The sequence below is a fragment of the Bombyx mandarina genome, chromosome 07 (assembly GCF_030267445.1).
Source record: "Bombyx mandarina strain Sakado chromosome 07, ASM3026744v2".
NCBI classification, from domain to species: domain Eukaryota; kingdom Metazoa; phylum Arthropoda; class Insecta; order Lepidoptera; family Bombycidae; genus Bombyx; species Bombyx mandarina.
In genome coordinates, this window is record NC_143214.1 from 9,198,001 (window position 1) to 9,224,656 (window position 26,656).

Consider the following 26,656-nt stretch of genomic DNA (forward strand, 5'->3'; position numbering starts at 1 on the left):
AATGTTAATTTTACTTTGAAGTCTGAAGGTAAACTGTCGAAAATCTCATTCGAAATTGTAATCAGACAGGCAATTATGTCGTTTTTAAAGCTAATCAAATATAGTAGGTACAACATCGATTTTTAAAAGCAGGTGAAGGCATGACCAATTTCATATGATAAGTGTAATAAAATAATATGCATATCAGCGGATTTATCGGTTTATACGCCACGTATTTGTATAATATTTTATAGTAGTGTTAGTGAGCACAAAGGATGCGGTTGTCTCATTGGATGGCTTTGGCCGTCCTTTTCGGAGGTAACAAGGATTTATTTTTTAATTATTTTTATATGAAAAAAACGCATTCATAATTAATTAGAGACGCGATCTTGTTTTGTTTTCTATTACTATATTTTAATTAGATATACGAGTATTAATGCTATCTTTACGATTTAAATTCTTAAGTTTTCTATTTTAATTTTAATAATTTTGACGTTATAATAATAATAATAATGTTTTATTGCAAGTAACCATGACTCATATAAATTGTTAATAAGACTTAGACCTATGTTAGTAGTTATATTTACATCACAATGAATTACTGTCGTAACATCCCATGGGAGATGGCACCACAGCGACCCATGTATACACAGTCCAGCCTGCTTGCGATCATGCTCAGGATACTGTTGGAGCTGGCCCTCACTCTGCTTACCAGAGATGCACACCTCTTACGCATGGTAGCGTAAAAACAATCTATGTGCGCGTCTGCAAACATCCCTGATGCGCTACAAAAGCGGGGCAGCACCACCAGCACCCTAAACGCGTTATTATATTGCGTTATTATGGTTTTTTTTTTTTTTTATTGCGTAGATGGGTGGACGAGCTCACAACCCACCTGATGTTATGGTACCGCCTTAATCACATAGAGACCTATGTATATAGAAAGGTATCTAACTTTATAATTGCGTTTCGCGTATATCGAAAATAATATTACTGTAAGCAGATTGCAGCCATTGTTGAATAAAAAAAAATACGCGACAACAAAGGTAACATTTGTTTCATATATATATTTGCATTTTCGCAGACTACAAAGGGTCGGGTGGTGGAATGATCTGGTATATTATGTTTTTATTTTTTTTCTACTTTGAGGCATAATTTTAAACGCGATTTGAATTGTTAAAATTTAACAAAACTTTTATCATCATTATTTTAGGGCATTACATTATTATGTATATTATCTGTGCAAGCATTAGCGCAAGATGCACATTTGATCGAAACTCTAAGATAAAAACTGGTGAGGTAGTCGGAATGTGTTTTTTTTTAAATCTGTTTTTATGATTACAGATTTTATAACTATCGATAATTTTTTTTTTTTATAATCTATTCTTTAATCTGTACCTATTTAATTCTTTTCTTAATTTCAGTAAATTATTTACGCGACTGTTCCCTTTGTTGTTGAAATTTCGTGGCTTTTGGAGTCTTAGATGAGATGAAAGTGTTTCAAAAAATGTTGACATTTTTTTTTTTAATATTAAACCTGCTGTTACATCTGGTGTTAAGTGGTTACCGGAGCCCATAGACATCAACAAGGTAAACGCCACCAGAGTTCTGAGTCTCAGTTTTTACAGTAGAACGGCTGCCCGATCCTTCAAAACAAACGCATTACTGCTTTTTTTTTATTGCTTAGGTGGGTGGACGAGCTAACAGCCCACCTGGTGTTAAGTGGTTACTGGAGCCCATAGACATCTACAACGTAAATGCGCCACCCATCTTGAGATATAAGTTCTAAGGTCTCAGTATAGTTACAACCGTTCCCCACCCTTCAAACCAAAACGCATTACTGCTTCACTGCAGAAATAGCCAGGACGGTGAAACCTACCCGCTTGGACTTACAAGACTCCCTACTACAAGTAATTACGCTTATTATAGTTTTTGCATGGCTTGATTTTTATTACACGACGTTTTTCCTTCACCGTCGAAGTTATTCGTTAGCATTTATCAAGTACGTATTTCATTAGAAAAAAATTGGTACATGCTTGCGAGATTTGAACGCTGGTACGACGCATCGCTCGATTCAGATGCACAGGGCGTCTTATCCTTTAGGCCACGACGACTTGGAACGATAACACTAACGCACGTCATTAAGATACTAAACAAAGTAGGTATATAGTAGGTAGGTATATAAACGTTTGGAATATAGAAGATTAAAAATGTATATAATGTAAAAGTTCCAGAATTAAAATTTTTACTGTTGGTAGGACCTCTGTGTTCGTACGGGTAGGTACCACCACCCCGCCTATTTCTGCCGTGAAGCAGTGATGCGTTTCGGCTTGAAGGGTGGGGCAGCCGTTGTAACTAGTTGAGACCTTAGAACTTATATCTCAAAATGGGTGGCGCATTGGACTGTGAGCTTGTCCACCTATCTATGCAATAAAATAAAATAAAAACACGTTTAAACACCAAGCCGAAGTAAAAATTCAAACGTTTTTTTTTAAATTGATTATCCTATTCTTTGCCCAAGTATAAAATAATATTGTATCAAGTATAAGATTAATGTAATTTTCAAGGTAACGGGAAGCTCTGAAGAGGCGAAAATTAATTTTGAAAAATTCCGTTACAAAAAGAGAGACATAGGTCAAGGTAATAAAAATAAAAACTGTTCTTTTTTCTTAGTCTATTTAGAAACAGAAGATTTTTGTGCCTATTTGTTAGTGTATGTTTTCTATTCAATATGCTTTGTATCGATTTTATCTTACTATCGTCGCCTAGGTCTTTTTGGTAGTAATCCTGACGGCTGTAATTAATCGGCTCAATTATGAGGTCAGCGTTAATATCTCTTTCGAAGATACTAGCCATTCGGGATCCGGTTGTACTCCTCTTAGAAGGCTTACACAGGGTCGTTGAACTTGGATATTTTAATGCTATAACAGCAAACGCTATTTATAAACTATGATTTGACAAAGAATCGCGTGCATTTGCGCAAAATGCGATAAGTTATTTATGTGTGTGCATGGAAGAGCTAGATAAGACTCTTAGGATTGACAGAGTGATAGGTACCTAAGAAAGACGTCACTGGAAAAACGTTCGGACGTCAAAAACACTACTAGCTGGATCTATGAGGCGATCAAATTACATTCTAGAACCAGAAATTTGAGCAACAAGGCAATTGTCACGTTTTCCTTAATTCGTTCTCTAATCATATTTTCAATGCAAATATTTTACTTTCGCGAGCGTTTTCAGTAATTGCCACCTACCGGTAAAGATGTAAAATGCCCTTCTCTCTTAAATCATCATAGATTTATATTCATCTCTTCCCAACACTGAATCATATAATAGTTATTGCTTCCGCACGACAATGAAGTGTAATTTTTCTTAGTTACCCCGCATGGAACATATTATTATGCACTTATTAGTCCACATTACGCGATTTAAGTATTAAAATTCCTTGATCAGCGTGCTTAGTGCGAGTATTTTAATGTTCGCGATAGCGTAGATTGAACCCTTTTTTTTTCGGGCCGCGTTCGAACCTCCTACGAGGAGCCCTGTGCCATATGGGGCGCGCAGGGTACGTGGGACTTGACGATCTGCAAGGTGTTGGGAGCAGACCGCGGGCCCAAGGAATTTTTGGGCCCTACCGACAAAAGATTGAGCCTGCCGTAACCACAGATACATAATCAAATTTCATGACAGCGGAATCGGCAACAAACTCAAGACGTGCTCAATTCAAAACGACAACTGTAAATACAAAAATAAATCTGTTTTTTTACGCTTATCAATAATAGCAATGTTGGTAATTTATTAGTATAGTTATCTTGCGACGAAGTTCAAAGTTTTTTTTACTGTATCTCATCGCATTCCTGTCTTGTTGAAAAACAGGGTAAATATTTATTATAGTCAACTGTCTGTTGTCGTGTTTATACAGCCAGTGAAGGCAGAATATAATTTGATATTACCTATACGTTTATTGAAGAATTGTTTTTTCACTGAGTTTCTCGCCGGATCTTCTCAGTGGGTCGCGTTTCTAATCCTGTGGTAGATTCTGCGAAATCTTACTAGGGTCAGTGTTGCGACTTAGACACAGCGGAGCACACGCTCGTTGCCTGCCCCGCATGGGAGAGGTGGCGCCGTGTCCTCGTCGCAAAAATAGGAAACGACTTGTCGGTGCCGAGTGTTGTGGCATCGATGCTCGGCGACGACGAGTCGTGGAAGGCGATGCTCGACTTCTGCGAGTGCACCATCTCGCAGAAGGAGGCGGCGGGGCGCGCGAGAGACGCGCAAGCCCGCCGCCGTCGAGCGGGGGCCAGGGGGGCGGATCTCGCCCAAGCCCTGGCCCTCTAAGTGTTTCGGGTCCCCTTCATATGTCGGTCTGGGGACCGGCGAAGGGGGCCTAGGAAGACGACGTGCAAGCTGCTCTGCACGCGTTTTACGCAAGAGCATCCGGGTGATGGAAGGCCGGCTATCCTCGACCCACGCTGGTTCTGACCCAGCGGGGTATTCCGTAAGATAACCCATTCTAACCGGCGCCATCTAGGTGGACTCCGGATAGCCTGCCGACCGAGAGGGCTGGTGGTCGTGGCGCCGACGACCGCTAGTCCGGCGTCCCGAGGGGGAGGGTGATGGGAGAGATGTGCTCCGCACTAAGCGCTTCACTTTCCCCCCTTTGCCTTTTCATGGGTCTCATGCGAGGTTCGGACGCGGGTTGTTGAGCGACAGGAGGTTTTAGTCAGTTCGACTCCGACATGCCCCGCCTTCCATCCCCAGGGGAGGGCGGAAGTCCGGCGATTTCCTCCTGACAAAAAAAAAAAAAAAGAGTCAGTGTTAGCATCACTCCGGTTTGAGCCCCGTGAGCTCACCTACTAGTTAAGATTACGCTGAAATAGCCTCTCAAGGTTATCAGCTTTGGTAGGCAAAAAAAAAGTAGACGCTTTAAGTTTTTGGAGGAGTACATCTGTCCCTTTTACACAAAGCGCGATTATAATATGATTATGCTTAACGCCTTAAGTACAAATCTGTGCCAGTAGCCATCATAGAACACAAGATATTTGACAGATGCCTCAATACCACTAACGACATATTTTTTTTTTTTTTTATTGCATAGATGCGTGGACGAGCTCACTGGTGTGCTACCTGGTGTTAAGTCGTTACTGGAGCCCATAGACATCTACAACGTAAATGCCGCCACCCACCTTGAGATATCGGTTCAAGGTCTCAGTATAGTTACGACGGCTGCCCCGCCCTTCAAACCGAAACGCATTACTGCTTCACGGCAGAAATAGGCGGGGCGGTGGTACCTACCCGTGCGGACTCACAAGAGGTCCTACCATCAGGGAGATTCAAGATAATTTTACAAATATACAAAACAAGTGCGAGCCCAGCTGATCTGTCAGGATGATTTAAGACTCCATCGAATGACGTAATGAGGATGAATATTAATTATTCATAGAGAATTCATGCGCGTCTAGATCATTTAAAAGAATTCAAAGGTGATCTTAGTCAAATTACAAAGCTATAAATAGACGTAATTCTCATTTTGTTCGTGAACAAATTAATAATGTAAACACTGAATTTATTAATTTGTCTGTAAAAAAACCTACATGTCCCACCCACGGCCCTCGACGTGTATAGTCCGGCGAATTCAATACGAAACAAATAACTAAGGTTCATATTTATGTATTATTTACCCCATTTAAACCTTTTTATATCTATACTCTACACTAATATTATAAAGAGGAAAGATTTGTTTGTTTGTTTGTTTCGAATAGGCTCCGAAACTACTGGACCGATTTGAAAAATTCTTTTTCCATTAGAAGCCGACATTGTCCCTGATGAACATAGGCTACTTTTTTTTTATTATTTTTTTGGGTTCATGTGTGTTTTAATGTTTCCGAAGCGAAGCGAGGGCGGGTCGCTAGTAATATTATAAAGCTGAACAGTTTTTTTGTTTGAACGCGCTAATCTCAGGAACTACTGGTCTGATTTGAAAAATTCTTTCAGTGTTAGATAGCCCATTTATTCAGGAAGGCTATAGGCTATATAACACCACGGCAAAGCCAATACAACGGAAACAAAAGACTGTTTCAAAATAGGGGTTTAAATAGCTCCTTAGCATTCTATAATTCAAAACTATTTTCACTTTCTACATAAATGAAGTGGGAGTAAAATTTAGCGTTATTCTATTAACTATTCCTCGCGGACGGAGTCGCGGGTAAAAGCTATTTCCGATAAATGTTGACATTCAATCTAACTGTCACCTTCCGCAGTAAGTTTTCGCCAGAATTTGGAACAAAAATATTTTTGATGTCATTTTTCTGAACTCGTATCTTATCGCTTCGACTCTCATGGAAAATTGATTGAAATGATCGCTAGATAAGATATTTGCGCAAAGAGCAGTTTATTGTTGAGATAGTCGCTGTGAAATACGATACCGATTTCGACCTCACATCTCAAGGTGTCAAATGGCCAACTTATTTAAGAACCTTCAGATATTTTGTTGGAATTTTCGCAATATATGTTTTTTTTTATTGCTCTGATGGATGGACGAGCTCACAGCCCACCTGGTGTTAAGTGGTTACTGGAGCTCATACACATCTACGACGTAAATGCGCCACATACCTTGAGATATAAGTTCTAAGGTCTCAAGTATAGTTACAACGGCTGCCCCGCCAATCAAACCGAAACGCATTACTGCTTCACGACAGAAATAGGCGAGGTGGTGATACCTACCCGCGCGGACTCACAAGAGGTCCTACCACCAGTAATAAAATCAAATCTTTCGAAATCACGTTGCATTATCTTTTCTTTAATTTATTATAGATTAAGTGAATTATTCGAGTTAGCTACTTATGTACCTACATTGCATTTGATTTATACGATAAACTTTATTTGCAATCAGTCTACTAATCAAAACAAACAATAAAACAAACATTTACTTTGTAATTCTTTAATATTAAATGTACATGTTTGTGTACTAACAATATTGATGGAAGGCGTATAAAGATCGGAAGGAGTATATAGTACACATCTAACCGGCGCCATCTAGGCGGGCTCCGGACAGCCTGCCGACCGAGAGGGCTGGTGGTCGTGGCGCCGACGACCGCCAGTCCGGCGTCCCGAGGGGGAGGGTGATGGGAGAGATGTGCTCCGCACTAAGCGCTTAACTTTCTCTCCTTTGCCTTGTCTTGAGTTCTGTCTCATGCGAGGTTTGGACGTTGGTTGTTGAGCGACAGGAGGTTTTAGTCAGTTCGACTCTGACATACCCCGCCCAGTATCCCCAGAAAAGGGCGGAAGTCCGGCGATTTCCTCCTGACCAAAAAAAAAAAAAGAAGGAATACAGAAAACTATTATATTGATAATGTTTTCATATTCACAAAAATCACACAGGAAATATTTAGGAAATGACTTATACAAACGACTTATGGAAAAGTATATTACGTGTGATATATTGTATTATTTATATTATTTACGGCAATATTATCTATATATTAATAAGTGAAGCAAAAACTTTACACCCGTTTTTACGAAAATTGCGCGGATGGATGAGTATGAAATTTCCCACACTTATAGAGAATATAGAGAAGGAGTGCAGAATGTTAATATTTTTTTAAAATATGCGTGAAAAGTCATGAAATCAAGCAATAAAAGCATTACACACACTACCGTGTATTTGACGGACGCACGCATGCATAAGTACTATTTGTTTATTGTCAAACTTTTCTTATTGCTTAAAGTCTGTGGTCAAATTGAGAATAGAGTAAAATTTTTTGTCTTTATGAATATTTGTCTAAAGTGTAGTCTTGGCGAAATCTGTGACTATAGAAGTATTTGACAACAGAATCATATTAATGTACAAACTTATAATTTCAACTAATTATAGTCGAATTTCGACTACTAGGGGACCACTAGTAATATTTATTATGCCTCTGCTAAAAGGTGACATTCTCGACTTTTGCAAGTGAAACACTACGTCAAAGAAGACAGAACACAAGAGTATAATACTTTTCTTTCCAAGCACAAATTCCTCTTTAATGAGTAAAATAGTTCGTAGAGCCAGAATAGAATTTTAGGTACCTCAAGCATCGGTCACCGTCCTCGCTGAACCTGTCGCTTACGACGAAGGGCTCGGCGAGTAAATTAACCATCTAGAAAGCCATTCTAGACACAGCCATCTAGAAAGTATTGACAAGCCCTCATCATCGAATATAGCCCACTGAGTTTCTCGCTGGATCTTCTCAGTGAGTTGCGTTTCCGATCCGGTGGTAGATTCTTGGAAGTACTGCTCTTGCTAGGGTCAGTGTTAGCAACACCTCCGGTTTGAGCCCCGAGATCTTACCTATCGGTAGGGAAACGCTGATATAGCCGCTCAAAGCTATCTATCAGCAAAGGCAGTAAAAAAAAAAGTTGGAATTATTAGTCCATAGCATCCAAGAAACAGCATTACAATAAATGTTGGAACTTCTCTATGCGCCTTTGATTAAATCGAAAGCAACAGTTGAGAAAATAGCACCGTGCGACGATAAACAGCAAACAACAAATAATTTAAAATTACTACTAATTTAAAATAGAATTAAAATTTTATGGATTAAAGGTGTAATGTGATTCTGGGCAGGTGGGTCATATGTTCCGTATTTATGAGACACCTGTTAAATTATATCGCACCTTTAGAATTAAAGTAGTTTAATCTAAATTTCTTGCTTTGTTGGTAAACACCAAAATGTAATTGAAGAATTGTAATTCTTCAGTTTTGATTTTAGTATTTTAAGCCTTAAAGCGCATACTTTAAACTTTGAATCTGATTTAAAAGAGGCCGATAGTGTACTTTGTTCTATTCTAAATAAAATTTAAAATTTCATGTTTTATTATAAAAAAAAACATTTTTAATATCAAAAAAAAATTTTTTTTTAAACTGCTGGAATAATTTTTTATTAATCCTTTAAAGAATAATATAAAGCAGCTCATTTTCATAAAAACTTTAATTAAGCCATTTCGGTTCTGAAAGTATGATATGTGTGCGGCCTGGGTTGTCTTCACACGTCGTGTTATAGATTACACATACAATTAATGGTAGCTGTCTAAAGATACGCTATAGGTGATCCGTTTTGCTCCCATAGACACAGCCCTCTGAGTTTCTCGCTGGATCTTCTCAGTGGGTCGCGATTCCGATCCGGCGGTAGATTCGAAGCGCTGTTCTTGTTAGGGCTAGACTTAGGAAATTCCCGTGAAAGCCCCGTGAACGCGTTGAATCTAGTATAACCTCTCAAGGTCACTGAGGATAGATGGAAATGACTATCTGCGTTCATCAGACAAAAGTTACTCGGTAGATATCAATCTCTGCCTCAGTTTTATTTCTTAGGCTTTTGGATTTTTATCTACAAGAAAGAGATCATGATATCTCGATTCTATACAAAGTTATTAAAGTAAATAAACTATGCGCGTTTACCGCATTACACGATAGATTGCGTTATTAGTTTTCCGAATCGCGCTATCGTTATGTTACATCGTTTTGAAGTACTGCAGTAGTTAAAGAACCTTTTCAAATTTTTCTAGGTACGGTAACCGGTAACATTGTCAACGAACTACCTCCAGAAGAGTTCGACGTCAAAATCGGCGACACAGTAGCCGTTTCTATCGCATCAAACGATGGATTCACTAATACCGAATGTCTAATCCAGACTCCAGATGGCGGGCCACATTCTCTTCAAGAACTTGACTTTATTGATGTTATAACCGAAGCGGGGGTTGATTGCAGCATTAAGATTAAAGTAACCGAAAAGATAGAAGGCGCCTGGACTCTCATTAGCCGAGCCACGTCGTTCGGTAGTCCTGTGAAGAGAACATTACCCTTCACTATCAACATAGGTAATACATGATTAAATGATTAACGTAATTATGAAAACGTACGCGTATCCAGTCACGTTTCCAGATAGCATCGAAACATCATTGATCGAACGATAACGGTAATTCATGTCTACAATTTTTTGGTAGTTACTGAGTTATTATTTTCACCGATCCATATGATAACAGTGTTTTGATAGTCTAAAGATTCCACAGAAACTATTTATAGTGAGTAATGAAAATTATTAGGATGCTTAGTGACTTAATTAGCACGAACTCAGTCTAGCTCAGTTTATTTTGGTAAATATTTTAAAATTACCTGATTGGATTAAATTTTCTGTGTATACAACGTTTTGAAAACACTCGATGATACAGTTCCAGGTGAACACGATGAATCCGATGATGAAAAAACAGAATCAGAAGAAGAAGAAGAAAAAGAAAAAGAATCAGAAGAAAAAAAAGAAACGGATGAAGACGATGGCAAAACTACATGGTTAACTGAAATCAGACGCTTCACCAGAACTGAACAAATCGTTGATGTGTCATTACCGAACATTGGATACGATGAAATATGCACTGTCATTACCCCTGACAGAAAAACCATTACGGCCGCAGAAATAGAAATTCCAGGAGTTAAAGTACAAAGTAAAAGCGTTTTTGTTTCATGTAGAATCAGTATCGGGCCATTGAAGTCAAATTTACTGGGCAAGTGGACTCTCTGTGGAAGACGAGATGGTGCTGAGGAGCGAAGATGTCAGGTCGTCACTATTGAATGGAGTAAGTTGGACAAGAACATCCAAATATATTTTTGATGGTGGTAGAACGTGCAACAGGTTTACTCGTGGATTAATCAATACATAGACGCGTAATCGAATTCACAACTCACTCAACTTCTAGTATTCACCAGCGCTCTTCATTAGTACTTCTAGTACTCAACTCAACGACTCTCACAACATGTAGTATTAAGTGGTTCCCGGAAGCCATATACCACGTGAATGCTACCACACACCTTGAAAAACTTGAGGTCTTAGTGTCTCAATTTTATAGTAGTTTTATTACGCGATGTTATTCCTACATCGTGAAAGTCAATGGTGAACACGAGTGTCTTGAGGTCGTTGTGGTGTTTATGGATTCCGATAGCTGTTTATTATCAGGTCAGCTTTAAGATCGTTTGCCCATCTTAAGAAATTCATTAAACAAAAGAAATTTCAAACCAGCTATTATGATGAAATGTATTTTCGAATTCTGAGAAGTTTCAGTTTCGTGGCTTTAAAAATTTGTAAGTTTCAAGTTCAATAAAACCTTTTCACAATTGTTTTCAGACAGTGAGAACGCACCCCATGCGTTATGGGACTCCAGAACTCAGCCTCTTTTCAACCATCCCGTCAATCTCAATGGAATTTTGACACCAGTCGTTATAGGTTCAGGATCTTTGTTAACGTGCCATATTGTTACGCCAAATGGTGAAGATTTAGTCGTCTTACCGGAGACGAAATACCCTGGCATCATCCGCGCAGAATCCAGTACAACGGGTTGTAGTATCGCAATTGGCCCTTTAACACAGGAGATGTTGGGACAATGGGAACTTTATGGAATGTTTAGATCAGTGCTAGGACTGAATGAAGTCCGTTTGCCTATGAACTTTGAGTTGTATGGTAAGGCATAAACTTGTGGTTAATAATCTATAGTATTATTGTCTTATAGTGTAAGTTGATGTGCAAAATAATATGTGCGTATTGTGTTGCTTTTGTAACTTAAATTTCTCTTCTCTGTTCACTTTCTACTTATATGTGATTTTGATTGTGGAAACATATTTGGTTCTTGTTTTAGCTATTTTTTTAAATATTATATATTTATATTGTACTGTTTGTTTCCCAAATAAATAAATAAAAAGTCGCGTACATACATGCTTAATTAAAATACTTAATGATCAGTGTGTGTTATATAATTTAATAAAAAATATTGAATTTTCAGATACTGACAACCCTTACAATCAAGCTTACAATTTAACTGTTTTGGATGCAAAAAGACATGTGATCAATTTGGGTTCTACAATATCAGTAGAAGTTAGTGGTCACGGAACGATGGACAGCTGTGAATTTGTTGCTCCTTCAGGGCAAGCTTATCAAAGTACTGGCAAGAACAATTTCGAAGGAGTTCAGTTTGTAAATGTAGACGGCATTACAGCTTGCCGTATCTCGATCGGTCCCATTAGCGAAGTAATGCTTGGGAAATGGCAAATTGTCGGGAAATTCAATGATGGAAATATATTTAACGAGAGACAATTGCCTTTTGAAGTCATACGCGAAGGTAAATTTAGTATAAGAGCAATCAATCAGTTAGATTTAGATAGTACCGAGTTATTTTGACTTAAAAATTCAGGTGTAAATAACCAACAAATACAAATTTCTTCAAAAGTTTTATTATTATTATTGCCATGTCTTGATTTGAAAGATGACTTAAAATGATTATTATTTTTCTAGATCCTGCAAATCCTATTGACGATGTTGACAGAATTGTGACCACGATTGACGATAGGAAATACGATACTGAAATCGGTGCGACCCACGAGATCATCATAAATCGTGGAGATTTCATTAAAAGTGAACTCTGTCAGATCAGGACACCTTCGGGAAGACAGTACACCTTAATGGATGGCTTCAACCTACAAGGGATAGAGATTATAGAAGATACGAATGTGGAATGTGGAATAAGAATGACTGTGCTATCTGAAGATATGGTCGGCGAATGGGTTTTAATTTCAAAAGTAACGATGCTCTCTGATCCTATGGAAAGAAGACTTGTATTTAAAATTCACATTGAAGGTACATAAACGTATATTCCGGTATATTATAAATGTGTATTAATTGTTTTCCGTTGCGTTACTTCTACCCGACTGTTTGAAGTCGGCTCCATTTTCTTGGGTGTTTCTGATTTAGGGTATTAGAGGTATTAGCACGGGTATGTTATGGAATACGTAAATTTAAGAACATAAAGCAGTAAAATGTAGATCGGTACACTCTCTAGACATATAGATGTGTAAAAATTATTAATGATGGGCATTTCTGAAAGTAGTTTACAGTTGGAATAACTGTAAATAAATCGAAAATTTTTAAGTACTATGATTTACTTTTTTGGTCGGTCTCCTTTCGTTATTGTTTTTTGTATGAGCTAGATTGGACAATTGCCGTTTTATTTTTATAAAAATAAATATTAAACAAACGTGAAAAAATAAGAAATTTCCAAAGTTTTTCCAAAGCAATAAATGAAAAATGATTATTTTTATTACTGTTTCTTATTTATTTTCTTTCTTCTTCTTCTTCTTCTGAATCGTGTCACTCTTGACAGGGTGGTCGTGATCGTCATGTAGTGTTGGAGGGGGTAGATTTTATGTGTCTCACGATATCCCGCCATCTCTCCCTACCCGAGGTCATTCCATTGTACTCATTTATTTTCTAGCAGCTTTTTATACATCAGCACAATACATTACCAGTAATATATACACTAATCTCATACTAAATGCAAACACAATTCCAGGCTTGCAGGGAAACTTATACAGTATTACTTTTGTTTTAGAGCGCGTCGAACCTAATTCTGCAAGCATTACAATAACTGAAGGCAACGATTTATACCTTAGACTGAAGAATCCGGTAGACAAACAAGACACCTGCAAACTCATTGCTCCTAACTCACGTGCTTTCGAAATAGATGAACCAAACGCGAGACTGTGTGGATTCTTGGCTAGAGCCGTTTCGGATCAGGATAGTGGAGAATGGGAAATACAATATGGAGATACAATTTTATACAGAGCTGTAATAAATGTTAATGTTGTCGGTAAGTTTTTTGATGATTCTTTTCTTATAACAGTATTGGAGCTCTTAAGATATTGTTTATGTGTTTACTATACCGATGATGGTGGAAATAAAGGCGCGGAGCCTGTGAAACGGGTGTACGCGGGTGTGTGTACCAGAGAGACGCCGCCCCGTAGGGAGGCCCCAGTACCGCTGGTCTAACGATGTGGAATGAAACGTGAGCTCCAAGTGTCGGACTGGCAACATGTTGCGCAGCGCCGGGATTAATAGGGACGTTTATTGTCGGATGCCAAAACCCAGTTCGGGGTCATACCGCCAGCGCAGTGTACCGATTTTTATAGTTACTTTAAGAGGACATACGCAACATGAATTTTAAAAAGTTTTAACAACAAATGTTTTGGCTAACTGGTGGTATGACCTCTTGTGAGTCCGCAAGGGTAAGTACCACCACTCTACCTATATCTGCCGTGAAGCAGTAATGCGTTTCGGTTGAAGGGTGGGGTAGCCGTTGTAACTATACTGAGACCTTAGAGCTTATATCTCAAGGTGGGTGGCGCATTTACCTTGTACATGTCTATGAGCTCCAATAACCACTTAAGACCAAGGTGGGCTGTGAGCAAGTCCACCCATATAAGCAATAAAAAAATCTTACGTTACGGACGTTTTTTCCCGATTAGGGTAATAAATAAAAAATGTCTAGATTGGGTATGTACCTTATATTTTAAAGAAAACTATGCTTTCAGAAAGAAGTACAATACAAGTGCAAGATTTAACAATAATTGAAGGTAGTAAGCTGATTACGGAAATCGGTCCAGAAGATTTGGTGTTTTGTAAACTAGAAGATCCATTAGGCGTGACCGTATATGAAGGTTTCGGCAGATGCGTGATCCGTGTCGATCGAGCGACAAGAAACCATAATGGCAAATGGAAGATGTCTATTGGATTACAAGGGCGTATTCTACTTGAAGAACTCACTTTTACAGTTCACGTTAGAGGTGCAGGTTAGCTGTTTCAGATTCATATTGACAACAATGATTAGAAATTAAAATGGTTTAAGTTTATGCAACGTTTTGGTTAATAGGCGATCTTTGGGTCGTGAGCTCGTCCACCCAGCCATGTAGTAAAAAAAAAACATGTGTGCAATTCACACGTGGTAGAAGTGAAACCTTCAAAAATTAAAATACAATTATCCTAAATGTCTAAGTATATGTAAAATTTTGTCATTAGTAAATAATTGTAAATCATCTTTTATAGTATGAGGTAGCGCCCTCTGTGAATTGATATTTTAACTTCACGTATATTCCTAAATTAAAATTCACTACGAGTTAGTATTAAAAAATCTAGTAGATGGCGCTGTATTAAAAAAAACACTACACTGAGAACGTCTAATGTGTTCTATCTCATTCTCTCGCCGGCTGAATCCTATACATTTATGTGTTTGTGTCTCTATGGACTTATTTTTTCGTTTCATCGAGTTTGAAATCACAACGATTCTAAAGAAGTTTCACTTCAAATATACGTTAAACATGCAGGATCCAGACAAGTACAGACTTCCGTGCGCAGGGAACGTCCTTCGGTGGTCATATCCTGTTCGCTTACGAGCAACGTCGAAGTCCGCGCTTGTAAGTTCCGCGATCCCCGCGGCAAAGTCCTGATCGCTTCACGCGGAGTCGGAGAGGACAGATACGCTTACCACGGCTCCGAAGTGACGTGAGTTTTCTTTCTATAACCTATTCACCCTCAAATATGAAGCTTTAGTTTGAAATTCCGCTGTTTATTATCAAAATTACAACATTCTTATTTCTATCGTCATTTACGCCAGCCTTCCATTTGTTATAATTTGCGTAATTACTAGTGGTCTTCGTAATGCTGGTTCGTAAGCTGTATGAGTCAGGATACGGCACTGTGACTGTAGGAGATTTAACATCAGGCCGTTTCAAATTCCATAAGGGTGTTCGCCAAGGATGCGTGATATCTCCCATCCTTTTTTAATATCTATGGAAAACACATAATCCGACAAACTCTAGATGGTTGGGAAGGTGACATAAAGATAGGCGGAGTAAAGATATCGAATCTCAGGTACGACTGACGATTTGACAACAGATCTGCTAATTTAATGACAAGAAGTTTAGTATCAGTTGCGTTTTTTAGATGAACCATTTTTGTCAATGCGCGAATGAATGACGCCGGTCCAACCATTTTTCTTTATTCTTTATTTGTACACACTGTTAATAAAATACAGTAATTGGGATAAGATATAAAAAAAATGGCGAGCTTAACTCAACAATTGAGTTATCTACCAGCTAACCGTTCTCAAAGAAGGAAAGCTTTACATTAGTGGGTAGACGAGTACAATCTAATTAGCAATAAAAATAACAAAAATAAACACTAATACATCATATCAAACTATATACATACACAATTACACACATAAATAACATAAACATATACATACACGTACATACATAATGAAATACATAAAATAAATACATATAAGTAATACTAAATTGATTGATAGTGCTCCTTTAATGCCTTCCTGAATACTTCAAGTGAGGGACTTGCACGGATTGAGTGTGGAACTGAGTTCCACAGACGCACAGAGTGCACAGTGAACCAACCACCGTAGCGGCTGGAAGAGTGAGGGTTAAAATAAAATTAACATCAAAACATTTTAATTTGATGTTGCGACTGACTAACGCCAGAAATCACGGTTTGGTGTTGATAACTGGTGTGGATTCAGAATACGTCCTATCGCCATGAAAGACAAAAGTATGACGGCTTTGTGATAAAAACAGACACAACGGTAGTGCCAATCCTTATAGGGTCATTGCTTCTGTCCATTCAGCCATCATTTGTAGCTTGATAAGCAAATTAACTACATTGTTGTCCCTTGCGGATCTCGATACAATATTTTACGTATATACGATATCTTTATATACATCTATATATTAATACGTGAAGCAAAAACTTTGTATCCCTTTTTACGAAAATCGCACGGACGGAGGAGTATGAAATTTTCCACACTTATAGAGAATATAGAGAAGAAGTGCATAATGCTAATATTTTTTTTAAATAATGCATAAAAGATACATTAAATCAATAAAGAAAACCTTACACACACTACATACCATGTATTTGACGCACACACGCATGCATACTATTTATTGTCAAACTTTTGTTCTTGGCGTCTGTTGTCAAATTGAGAATAGATTAAATATTATTTGTCTGTGTTAATATTTTTTATAGTGTAGTCTTGGCGAAATTTGTGATTATAGAAGTATAAAATACAATCATAATAGTGTACAAACTTACAATTCCAATTAATTATAGTCGAATTTCGACTACTGCGGGACCTCTAGTATAAATTAATTGCTGTTCGTTAGTCTCGTTGAAACCCGAGAACGGCTGGACCGGTTTGGCTAATTTTGGTCTTGAATTATTTGTGGAAGTCCAAAGAAGGTATAAAAAGTAAATAAATATGAAAATATGTACTCGGAATTAAATAAAAATAACAATTTTGATTTTCCCTTTGATGTGTTCCCCGTCGGACGGGTTCCTTTTGTTTGTTTTAAGTTTGTTTTATATAAAAGTTTAGGTGTTTTATTTATCAATTGAGGCACTACGAAGTCTGCCGGGTCAGCTAGTACTAATATAAATATCAATGCGATCGACCACTTTTACTAAATTGTTTCTGTTTTACGTTTTATTTTTATTAAAATAAAACCAATATCGTAGCAAAAAAAAAACAAAAACCAATAAAATAAACCGAGATTATCTTCAACGTAGCGAAATCAATTAAATATGCATTAATAAGGACTAGCTTTTGCTACGAGACTTCGTCTGCGTGGAATAGTTACTTTGGCATAACGCTAAATTTTACCCGCGACTTCATTTACAGTACTCAGGATTGGAACTTCATTACTGAACCGGTAGATGGCGTTGAAGAAGCTAGATTTTGAGATTTTTTGACAAACAATTTTTAAATTTTTCGTAAAAAAAATTTTTTTTTTTTCTTAATAAAAAGTATCCTATGTTACTTCTAATACCTCCAAGAATATGTGTACAAAGTTTCATGATGATCGGTTGAGTAGTTTTCGCGTGAAAGCGTAACAAACAAACTTACATTCACATTTATATATTAGTAGGGATTTAACTCAGAAACCAATCGTCAGGTTTTGATAAAATTTAAATGTGACAAAACGAAAAGCACTAACTTTAAAATAAGAAGAATAGATTCATCAAAACCGGTTCATGTAAAAGAAAATAGCCAGTTGTGGATATAAAAGATATATTTGTCTGCGTCTGCAGCTACAAGTCCGACTTGTCCAGCCACGTGTGTGGGATCCGGCTGACGAACCCTTCGGAGGAAGACCTGGGTCTGTGGCGCTGCGGCATGGAAACTGAAACCGAGACTCACTATGGTTTCCTACCGGTTATTTGTCCTTGGTTACTGGACACATCGGAAATCCAAGACAAGGTTGTCACTGGTAAGTTTTTGTTTGATTAGTCGTGCGGTAATAAAAATTATAGTTTGTAGATTTGAATACGTCTGTATTTTTTAAGGTGCACAACCTTTGCAGAATTTACAATTCAACCTTATAGCTTAAAACGGATGGTAGTATTTGCATTGTGATGTCTACTACTGTTGTAGTCCTAGGGTACCCTGCTGGTTATCAGTCCGCTGAGTTTCTCGCCGCATCTTCTCAGCGGGTCACTGTTCCGATCCTGTAGTTGATTCATTCGCGAAGCAGCTGCTCTTGAGTTGTCAGGTCTCCTTCGGAGGCGCTCGGGCAGTTGTTAGCAAATCCCACCCCTCTTGGCTGAGCCTTTGCTCGCCCACCGGTCCTGGTGAAACTGGAAAGGTCTCAGGGCCACCAGTAATCCTTCAATCATAAAAAAAACCCTGCTGGTACATAGGGTCCTTACAAGTTGTCTCCACTTCACCTGCCTTGCGCTTACTCTTTAACATGATCCTTGGGCTGTAGGATCTGCCTTATATTAGGACCAGATATATCCAGTCGGATCCATCGGCGCATTAAACCTGTTATCGTGTGAATCTTTTGTATAAGCATTTATTTTTGCGCGATTTGCTTCGTCACAGAAATTCTAATCACTGACTTGATTGCGTCAAAAAATTAAAATAATTGAAATTGTATGCTCAAGTGACGAAAGCGATTTTTTTTTTTCACTCAACGAATGAAGAACTTTTTATGCGGTCCATTACCGCCGCGTAAACGAGATTCTGTAGTGTGTCGTAAAACTTAGATTGTTATATGTGGCTATTTATGAAATTTCTCTTCTTTTTATGCTGTCTGTATATACTGCATACAAACAGGTTGTACTGCATAGCACATTATATAATTGAGTCGCCAACCCGGAAGACATCAAATTATTAATAAGCTTTTATTAGCTTCAGACGTATGTATGTTTGTAACGGAATCTTTGAATATGATTTTGACCCCCTCAAAACGTGGGATTAACGCTTTTGGTAGACTTGTTAAAGACCGAAAAATGAAAAATAAATAAAAATAATAGTTTAAAAAAACTAACAAAATACGCTTTTATAGAAAATCCAACTAAAAAACAGAAAAAAAAATAGAAAATAAATTTTAATAAATTTGAACTAAAAATAGTGTAAGTAAAAATGTTTTTATTTGTAAAAAAAAGTGTGAGGTGCACGGTATCAGTAGTTATAAATATTTTATTAACAGATATGAGTAGAAGGGTTATTTTGATAATATCCTGAAAGCGTCCTGAAGCGTATTTTGTTAGTTTTTTTAAACTATTATTATTATTTTTTTAATTAAATTTTTTCAGAGCCAATCCTGAGTGCGGATACAAGTTACGTGTCGTCTCCTGAAGGTCAGGCTGTTGTGATGTCGTGCTCTGTGTCCGCTACGATACAATACTGTTACTTCAGAGCTCAAAACGGAACAGTATTCAGTGTTACGCCTGGTTTGTATTTATCTTATATCTTTAAACGAGCAATTCTTGTATATAAATATATATTTATATAATTTGAATCTCGGAAACGGCTCCAACGATTTTCATAAAATTTAGTATACAGGGGATTTCAGGGGCGATAAATCTATCTAGCTACGATTTATTTTCAGAAAATGTTGTTTTATTCGTGTTTTCAACGCATTACTGCTTCACGGCAGAAATAGGCAGGGCGGTGGTACCCACCCGCGCGGACTCACAAGAGGTCCTACCACTAGTAATTACGCAAATTATAATTTTGCGGGTTTCATTTTTATTACACGATCGAAAAATTGGTACCCGCCTGAGATTCGAACATCGGTGCATCGCTCAACACGAATGCACCGGACGTCTTATCCGTTAAGCCACGACGATTTCAACGTCGTTCGTGTCAGCAACGACGTCAGGTTTGAGGGTTACGCTGAATGGTCTCTCAAGACCATAAGTTTAGGTAGGAAATAGTACATTGTGCACCAAGGGAGAAAAGTTGGACATTTCCTCCTGCGTGTAAAATTGCCACCCGAGCCAAAGCCCCCCCTCATAAAATTCACTGTTTTTTAATTTTTAAATAAACTACTACTAATTGAAGCAAGAACTGTTTGATGAACTCATCTTTGTTTAATACTTCACTATTAAATTTTATTGCCTTTTGTTTATTTCGCTTTTACACTAAACACGGTATTGCAAATTACCCGAGCACAACAATGGCGGAGAATTTTAGGTGCGTGAGAGCAGACGTAGACACTAACGCGCATGCGCACTTGTCAGTACACAGGGAGGAAAAGTTAGACTTCCTTCCCTGTACAGCGGGAGGAAAACCAAACTTTCGGCGTCGGTAGGAGAAAAAAAATTGTTTTGTTTCAGGCGCCACCTCTACCTACACTGAGTATGTAGGCAATGGCTTCGCTGCCGGCGAGTGTGGAGTCAGATTTAATGGCTTGTTGACAACTGATGCTGGTCGATGGAGTTGCCACGTCGGACTCTTGGACACTGAGCAGGAACAACGGGCGGAGATCACTCTTCATATTTTCGGTAAAGATTCATAGAATGCGAGAACATACGTATTTTTTTTTACATAATACAACTTCTCACTCACTGATGTTCGGTTTAGCTGTTTATATATAATATAGTTCTACTAGCTGTAACCGTCCGCTTCGCTGGGCATTTAAAATTAACATTATTATTTCTCACCCCCACAAAGATTCTCATCATTATCGCCCCCGCAACTGGTGTAGGGAGTCCAACACTCATATAAATATTAGCCTATCCATTAAGTACATGTATTCTCTACATGGATACCAAGTTTCAAGTCAATCGGATGCACGGTTCAGTAGTTATAAGGGAACATCCGTAAAAACAACTGTTGATTTATATATTAGTATAGATGTTATCAGTTGTACTAACGAACTGTATCGTTCTTAAAATTCACATAAATTCATTTTAAATTTACTAAGACTTTTAAACAGAAATCTTCATTTTTATTTATTTTATTGCTTTACGAGTGCACGAGCTCACGGCCGACATGCTGTTAAGTGGTCACTGGAGCCCATAGACAACTACAACATGAATGCCGCCACTGACCTTGAGACATGAGTTCTAAGGTCTCACTTGTAACAGTACAACGGTTGCCCCACCCTTCAAACCGAAACGCATTACTGCTTCACTGCAGAAATAGACGGGGTGGTGGTACCACCACTAACACCATTATTGAGTCTAACACCAAGAGAGGGAGAAAGTTTTTGTTTTCTTTAACCATAGATTTAAGTGTCAAAGAGTTTTTTATTGCTTAGATAGTTGGACGAGCTTACAGCTCACCTGATGTTAAGTGGTTACTGGAGCCCTACAACGTAAGACATCTACAACGTAAATAGACATCTACAACGTAAATGCGCCACACACTTTGAGATATAAGTTCTAAGGTCTCAGTATAGTTATAACGGCTGCCCCGCCCTTCAAACCGAAACGCATTACTGCTTCACGGCAGAAATAGGCGGGGTGGTGGTACCTACCCGCGCGGACTCACAAGACGTCCTACCACCAGAACAACAGTCTTAGCTTTTTAATGTTGTTAAAATTTTTCAGAGCAAATGAGAGTTAGGCATTACATTCATCCGCGCGGTCTGATGGTGGAAGCCGACGTTGAGACGCCTGAAGAGTTGGAGTACTGCAGATTCGTGCGCATAGACGGTCTAGGTGAGTGGCGCTCGTGATCTATTCAATAGATTTGAGAGGAAAACTGGAGTGATGAATTGGAGCAGAAGAACCTTTAACTAGAAGATAGCACAAAGTGGGAATGAGTTGCTCGCTCCGGGCATTTCAATATTGTAATAATTGTTATGTTATTATACACATGTAAAAATGATTATTTTAAAAAATCTAATATTAAAAAAATAATCTAATATTAAAAAAAAAAACATGCCCGCTGAGTTTCTTGCCAATTCTTCTCGGGACGGAGGCTAGTTTTTGTGAATTGGCGGTGGTTCTTTTGACGTTCAACAAGTATGTACTTTCATTTATGTTGAATAAAATTTTTTTGATTTGATTTGAACTGCTGGTAGAGCGTCTTCTGAGTTAAGTACTTTAGCCCCGCCTATTTCTGCCGCGAAGCGTTAAAGCGTTCCGGTGCGAAGGGCGGGCCATAGCTCTTATTATACAATTGAGATATAAAGCACATGTCTCTTGGTAGCGGCATTGATCGAAACTTGAATCTAAGGCACAAGTGACGGTTGAGGGGAGAGAGAGAGAGAGAGATAATAATAGGAATACATAATAGTGTATTTAAAGTTTCTGTATGTTTATTGTGTAACAGATCGAACTAGATACATGGTAACTGCGTGGTCCTATCAACAAAAAGGAAGATGTTTTAAATTCGATTTTATTCTTCTTCTGAGATTTCCTCCACGGGCTGCCACCAGTGCGGGCACCCGAACGATGACGCTCAGCACGCGCTAGAAGCGTGCCCACGGTGGGAGCACCCGTGGCGAAACCTCGTCGCGGTGTTGGGGCAGGACCTCTCTTTGCGGGCTATAGTCGCCCGTATGGTAGAGGACCGGAGTTCGTGGGAGGCCATGGCTGGGTTCTGTGACTTGGTCATGGCGCTTCGTGAGGCTGAGGAGCGCGAAAGGGAACGGGATCCCTCTTCGGCTCCTCAGCGCAGAAGGCGGGGTGGACGGCGCGTGCGAGAGGCCGCCGCTCAGCCCTCGTAGGGACTATCGAGTGCCAGGTGCGGGGGCGCCCGGCACTCCACTGTTGGTCCGGTGGTGAAGCGGTGCAAGGGGGCTCCTGTGCGCCGCTCACGGTGTGTCTCCCGAGACGAGGTTCTACGGGATTTTCCCGGGATGAAATCCCGTCTTAACATCAGTACGGGTACTGCCTAAGGCGAGACTTTCGGCGCGCACCGCGGTACCGTAAGTTTCGTGTAATCGGTGTGGTGGAGCTCGATGGGGTTTAGTCGGTAGTCGTTCTGCGGGGCAAGTGCTTCGCGCGCCTTTTTCAAGGCGTAGTCTCCTGTGAGAAATTGGGGGAGGTGAAGGACCTCGGTCCTTCTCTTCTCCCCTTCTTCCTCTCAGGAGGCGCCGGAGTCCGACATAACCCGGTCCGTTACCCCCCTCGACCGGGTATCCGTAAATGGATTCCCCAGCGTTTTTTCCTCCAAAATTTTCTTTTACATGAACCGGTTTTGATGAATCCATTCTTCTTATTTTAAAGCTAGTGCTTATCGTTTGATCGATTATAATTTTATTAAGATTGGACTATTCGTTTTTGAGTTATCCTTAATAATTGCACTATTCATTAATTTCGACTACGTCGAAGATAATCCCATTTTATTTTGTTTGTTTTACTTTTTTTTGCTACGATATTGGTTTTATTTTAATAAAGATAAAACGTGCTACAGAAACAATTTGGTAAAAGTGGTCGATCGCATTGATATTTATAATAATACAATAGAAAATTTTATTTTACACTAGCTAACCCGGCAGACTTCGTAGTGCCTCAATTGATAAATAAAAGAAACTACTTTTGTATAAAATAAACTTAAAAAAAAAACAAAAGGAATCCATCTGACAGGGGACATATCAAAGGAAAACCAAAATTGTTATTTTTATATAATTCCGAGCATTTTCTTATTTATCTACCTTTTAAGCCTTCTCTGGACTTCCACAAATAATTCAAGACTAAAATTAACCAAATCGGTCCAGCCGTTCTCGAGTTTTAGCGAGACTAACGAAGAGCAATTCATTTTTATATATAGATAGATAGATTAAAAAAATTTTAATTTACATTATTTACTTTGACAAGTTGAACTTTTGATAGAAGACACTCGCGGTCCATGGTCTCCTGTGACAGAAAGCAGCAACCAACTTCGATCCACAGATTAATATGTCACGAAACACTACGGACTTAAATTATAACGTGTTTTGCAACTATCACGCAGGATTCACAAGTGAAAATGTACCGAGCGGTTACCAGAGCCTGAGTAATCTTCAGGAAGGTCTGTGCGCACTGCTGATGCGTGACCAGACAACGCTGAACCTTCACCCCTGGACTGTGGCCGCTAAGGTTCACGGGCAGACGGAGATAACGAGAACCAGCACCCAGAACTTGCTGTGGACCTTAAACCAGAGGACCGGTGAGTACTTCTACTGGTGGTAGGACCTCTTGTGAGTCCTCGCGGGTGGGTACCACCGCCCTGCCTATTTCTGCCGTGAAGCAGTAATGCGTTTCGGTTCGAAGGGTGGGAGAGCCGTTGTAACTATACTTGTGACTTTAGAACTAATATCTCAAGGTGGGTGGCGCATTTACGTTGTAGATGTCTATGGGCTCCAGTAACTACTTAACACCACCTTTTTTTTTTATTGCCCTTGTAGGCAGTCGAACAGACGACCCACCTGATGGTGAGTGGTTACCGTCGCCCATGGACTTCAGCAACGCCAGGGGCAGAGCCAAGCCGCTGCCTACCGCTTAATACCTCTTAATTAATACTCTTAATACTATTAATTAACAGCTCTATAAATTTAATTTCAGCCACGGTCTATTCGATATACTTGTTCACCGTGGTGATGTTCATTCTGCTGGCGACGGTGCTGGTGGGAGTCAGCCTCGGCCCCAAGAAGAACAGGAAGTGGACGTACGACCGGGTCTCGCGTTTGAGTACCAATATCCGGAACAGCTTCCGGAAACAGAAGCCTGTTGGCGGCGTTTAGAAGAACGAAAAACAACAAAAAAAGAACAATTTTTGCCGCGAGTGTTCTTAAAATAAATATACCGTGGAAAAAAAATTAGATATATATCGTATTCTCGCATTAAAACTGTATAATCTCAAAACTTACTAATTGCACTAGGAGAGTGTTTTTTTGATATTAATCATCTTTCCAGCATTTTTTTTTACCGGTTACATTTCCTCTCTTTTAAAGTAAGATAAAATTATGTATAAATTTTCTTAATAGTATTCAAAACATAGATAAACTAAAAAAAAAAATATATAAATAAACTATACTCTTTTGACAGTATTTATTGTATGTAAATTGTACACTTTTAATGCGAAAAGACGATATATAAAAGTCCTTTATAAAAAAATATATAGATTAAAAAAATATTTATATCAAGTGCCTGTTGTCTTTAGAAGATTCCGTATTTAATCTTAATCAAATCATTAATGACGGTAGCGTTTAGACAGCGCAAAACAGCTGTGCATATATTTGAGTGTGGATCAATAGCCCGCTGAGTTTCTCGCTGGATCTTCTCAGCGGGTCGCGATTCCGATCCGGTTGTAGATTCATTCGCGAAGCAACTGCTCTTGAGTTGTCAGGTCTTCTTCGGAGGCGCTCGGGTAGCTGTTAGCAAATCCCACCCCTCCTGGCTGAGCCTTTGCTCGCTCACCTGTCCTGGTAAAACTGGAAAGGCCTCCGAGCCACCAGTAATCCTTCAATCATAAAAAAATACATGCTTGCTACCAAATACATTATAAGTAGCTGGTACGTATGTACATATGTATGCGAATTATACGCGCGGCTTCTTCGTCGCTTTCTTCATTGCTGAAGGTCGTGTCCCTGAAACTTGACCGTGGCCTGTCTCGTGAGCTGTTTCCACCTCGTCCGGTCCTCAGCTTCTCGAATGGCGGTTGCGACTGGCAGCCCAGTTAGGGCGGTTATTTGATCACACCAACTGCTAGGTAATCGGCCGCGGGTTCTCTTTCCTTCTGCTTTGCCCGTCATAATCACTTTGTTCAAATTATCTGACTGTCAGCGGGCAATATGACCGAAGTAGCTGAGGATCCTCTGTTAACAGATTGTTGAGAGCCTGACTCGGATGCGAAGCTGATCCAGGATAGATTTATTTGTCCTCTTGGCCGTCCGAAAAACGCGTTCGCATAGCTGTATTGCGATCGGTTTTAAATAAACCCGACACAGCTTAAGGAAGCTGGAGGTAACACTATCTGTGTATGAAAAAGTGTCCAGTGGAAAACTATCAATTTAAAGTGGCGCCACTGTAGCAAGTGGTTTAATATGAAAGATTGGGCCAAAAGTCATTTCGCTAATTTTTTTTTCCTACCTATTCGCTGGTAGCCTTAAGGGCTATTTCAGCTTCTCACGGACGGGTAGGTGAGCTCATGGGCTCAACCTGACAGAATTTGCTAACACTAGCCCTAGCTAGAGCAAATATTTCTACTCAGAACTTGCTATACTGGCGATATTTTATGGGTTTTTTTGCGGCTGGACAATTTTCAAACACTTTCATTTAAATACCTCACACAGTTCTCTTTTTCTTTATCATCCATACAACAAGACTTAAAATTGGCGTTACTCAATCGTTTGCGTGTTGAATTTCAATTACACACTAATTATAATGTAAAATGCCCTTCGTTGCTTAGTTTACAACACCGTACAGAAATATATACCATAATTATTATGTTTGTTGACAATTCATTAATACAATTCGTAATAAATACATTATTTGTTTTAATATTTTTGTTTATTTTTTTTCTTAACTGTACAACCCTAATCCTAAGCCTACTACTGCGAATACTAATAGCTATTTATGTCTACAAAAATTAT

The 26,656-nt window shown here is 38.9% G+C and overlaps 1 protein-coding gene across 1 annotated transcript; it reads left to right on the forward strand.

Moving 5' to 3' along the window:
- Nucleotides 1-176: 176 nt before the first annotated feature.
- LOC114239340 (uncharacterized) lies at nucleotides 177-26,564 on the forward strand. Its single transcript, XM_028169495.2, has 15 exons — nucleotides 177-297; nucleotides 9,523-9,834; nucleotides 10,186-10,587; nucleotides 11,133-11,465; nucleotides 11,785-12,120; nucleotides 12,294-12,635; nucleotides 13,387-13,644; nucleotides 14,366-14,623; nucleotides 15,155-15,332; nucleotides 17,931-18,109; nucleotides 19,440-19,577; nucleotides 20,466-20,633; nucleotides 21,684-21,794; nucleotides 24,037-24,231; nucleotides 24,627-26,564. Exons 1-15 carry the CDS (start codon nucleotides 255-257, stop codon nucleotides 24,803-24,805), a joined length of 3,432 nt encoding a protein of 1,143 aa, XP_028025296.2. The 5' UTR covers nucleotides 177-254; the 3' UTR covers nucleotides 24,806-26,564.
- The last annotated feature ends 92 nt before the right edge of the window (nucleotides 26,565-26,656 follow it).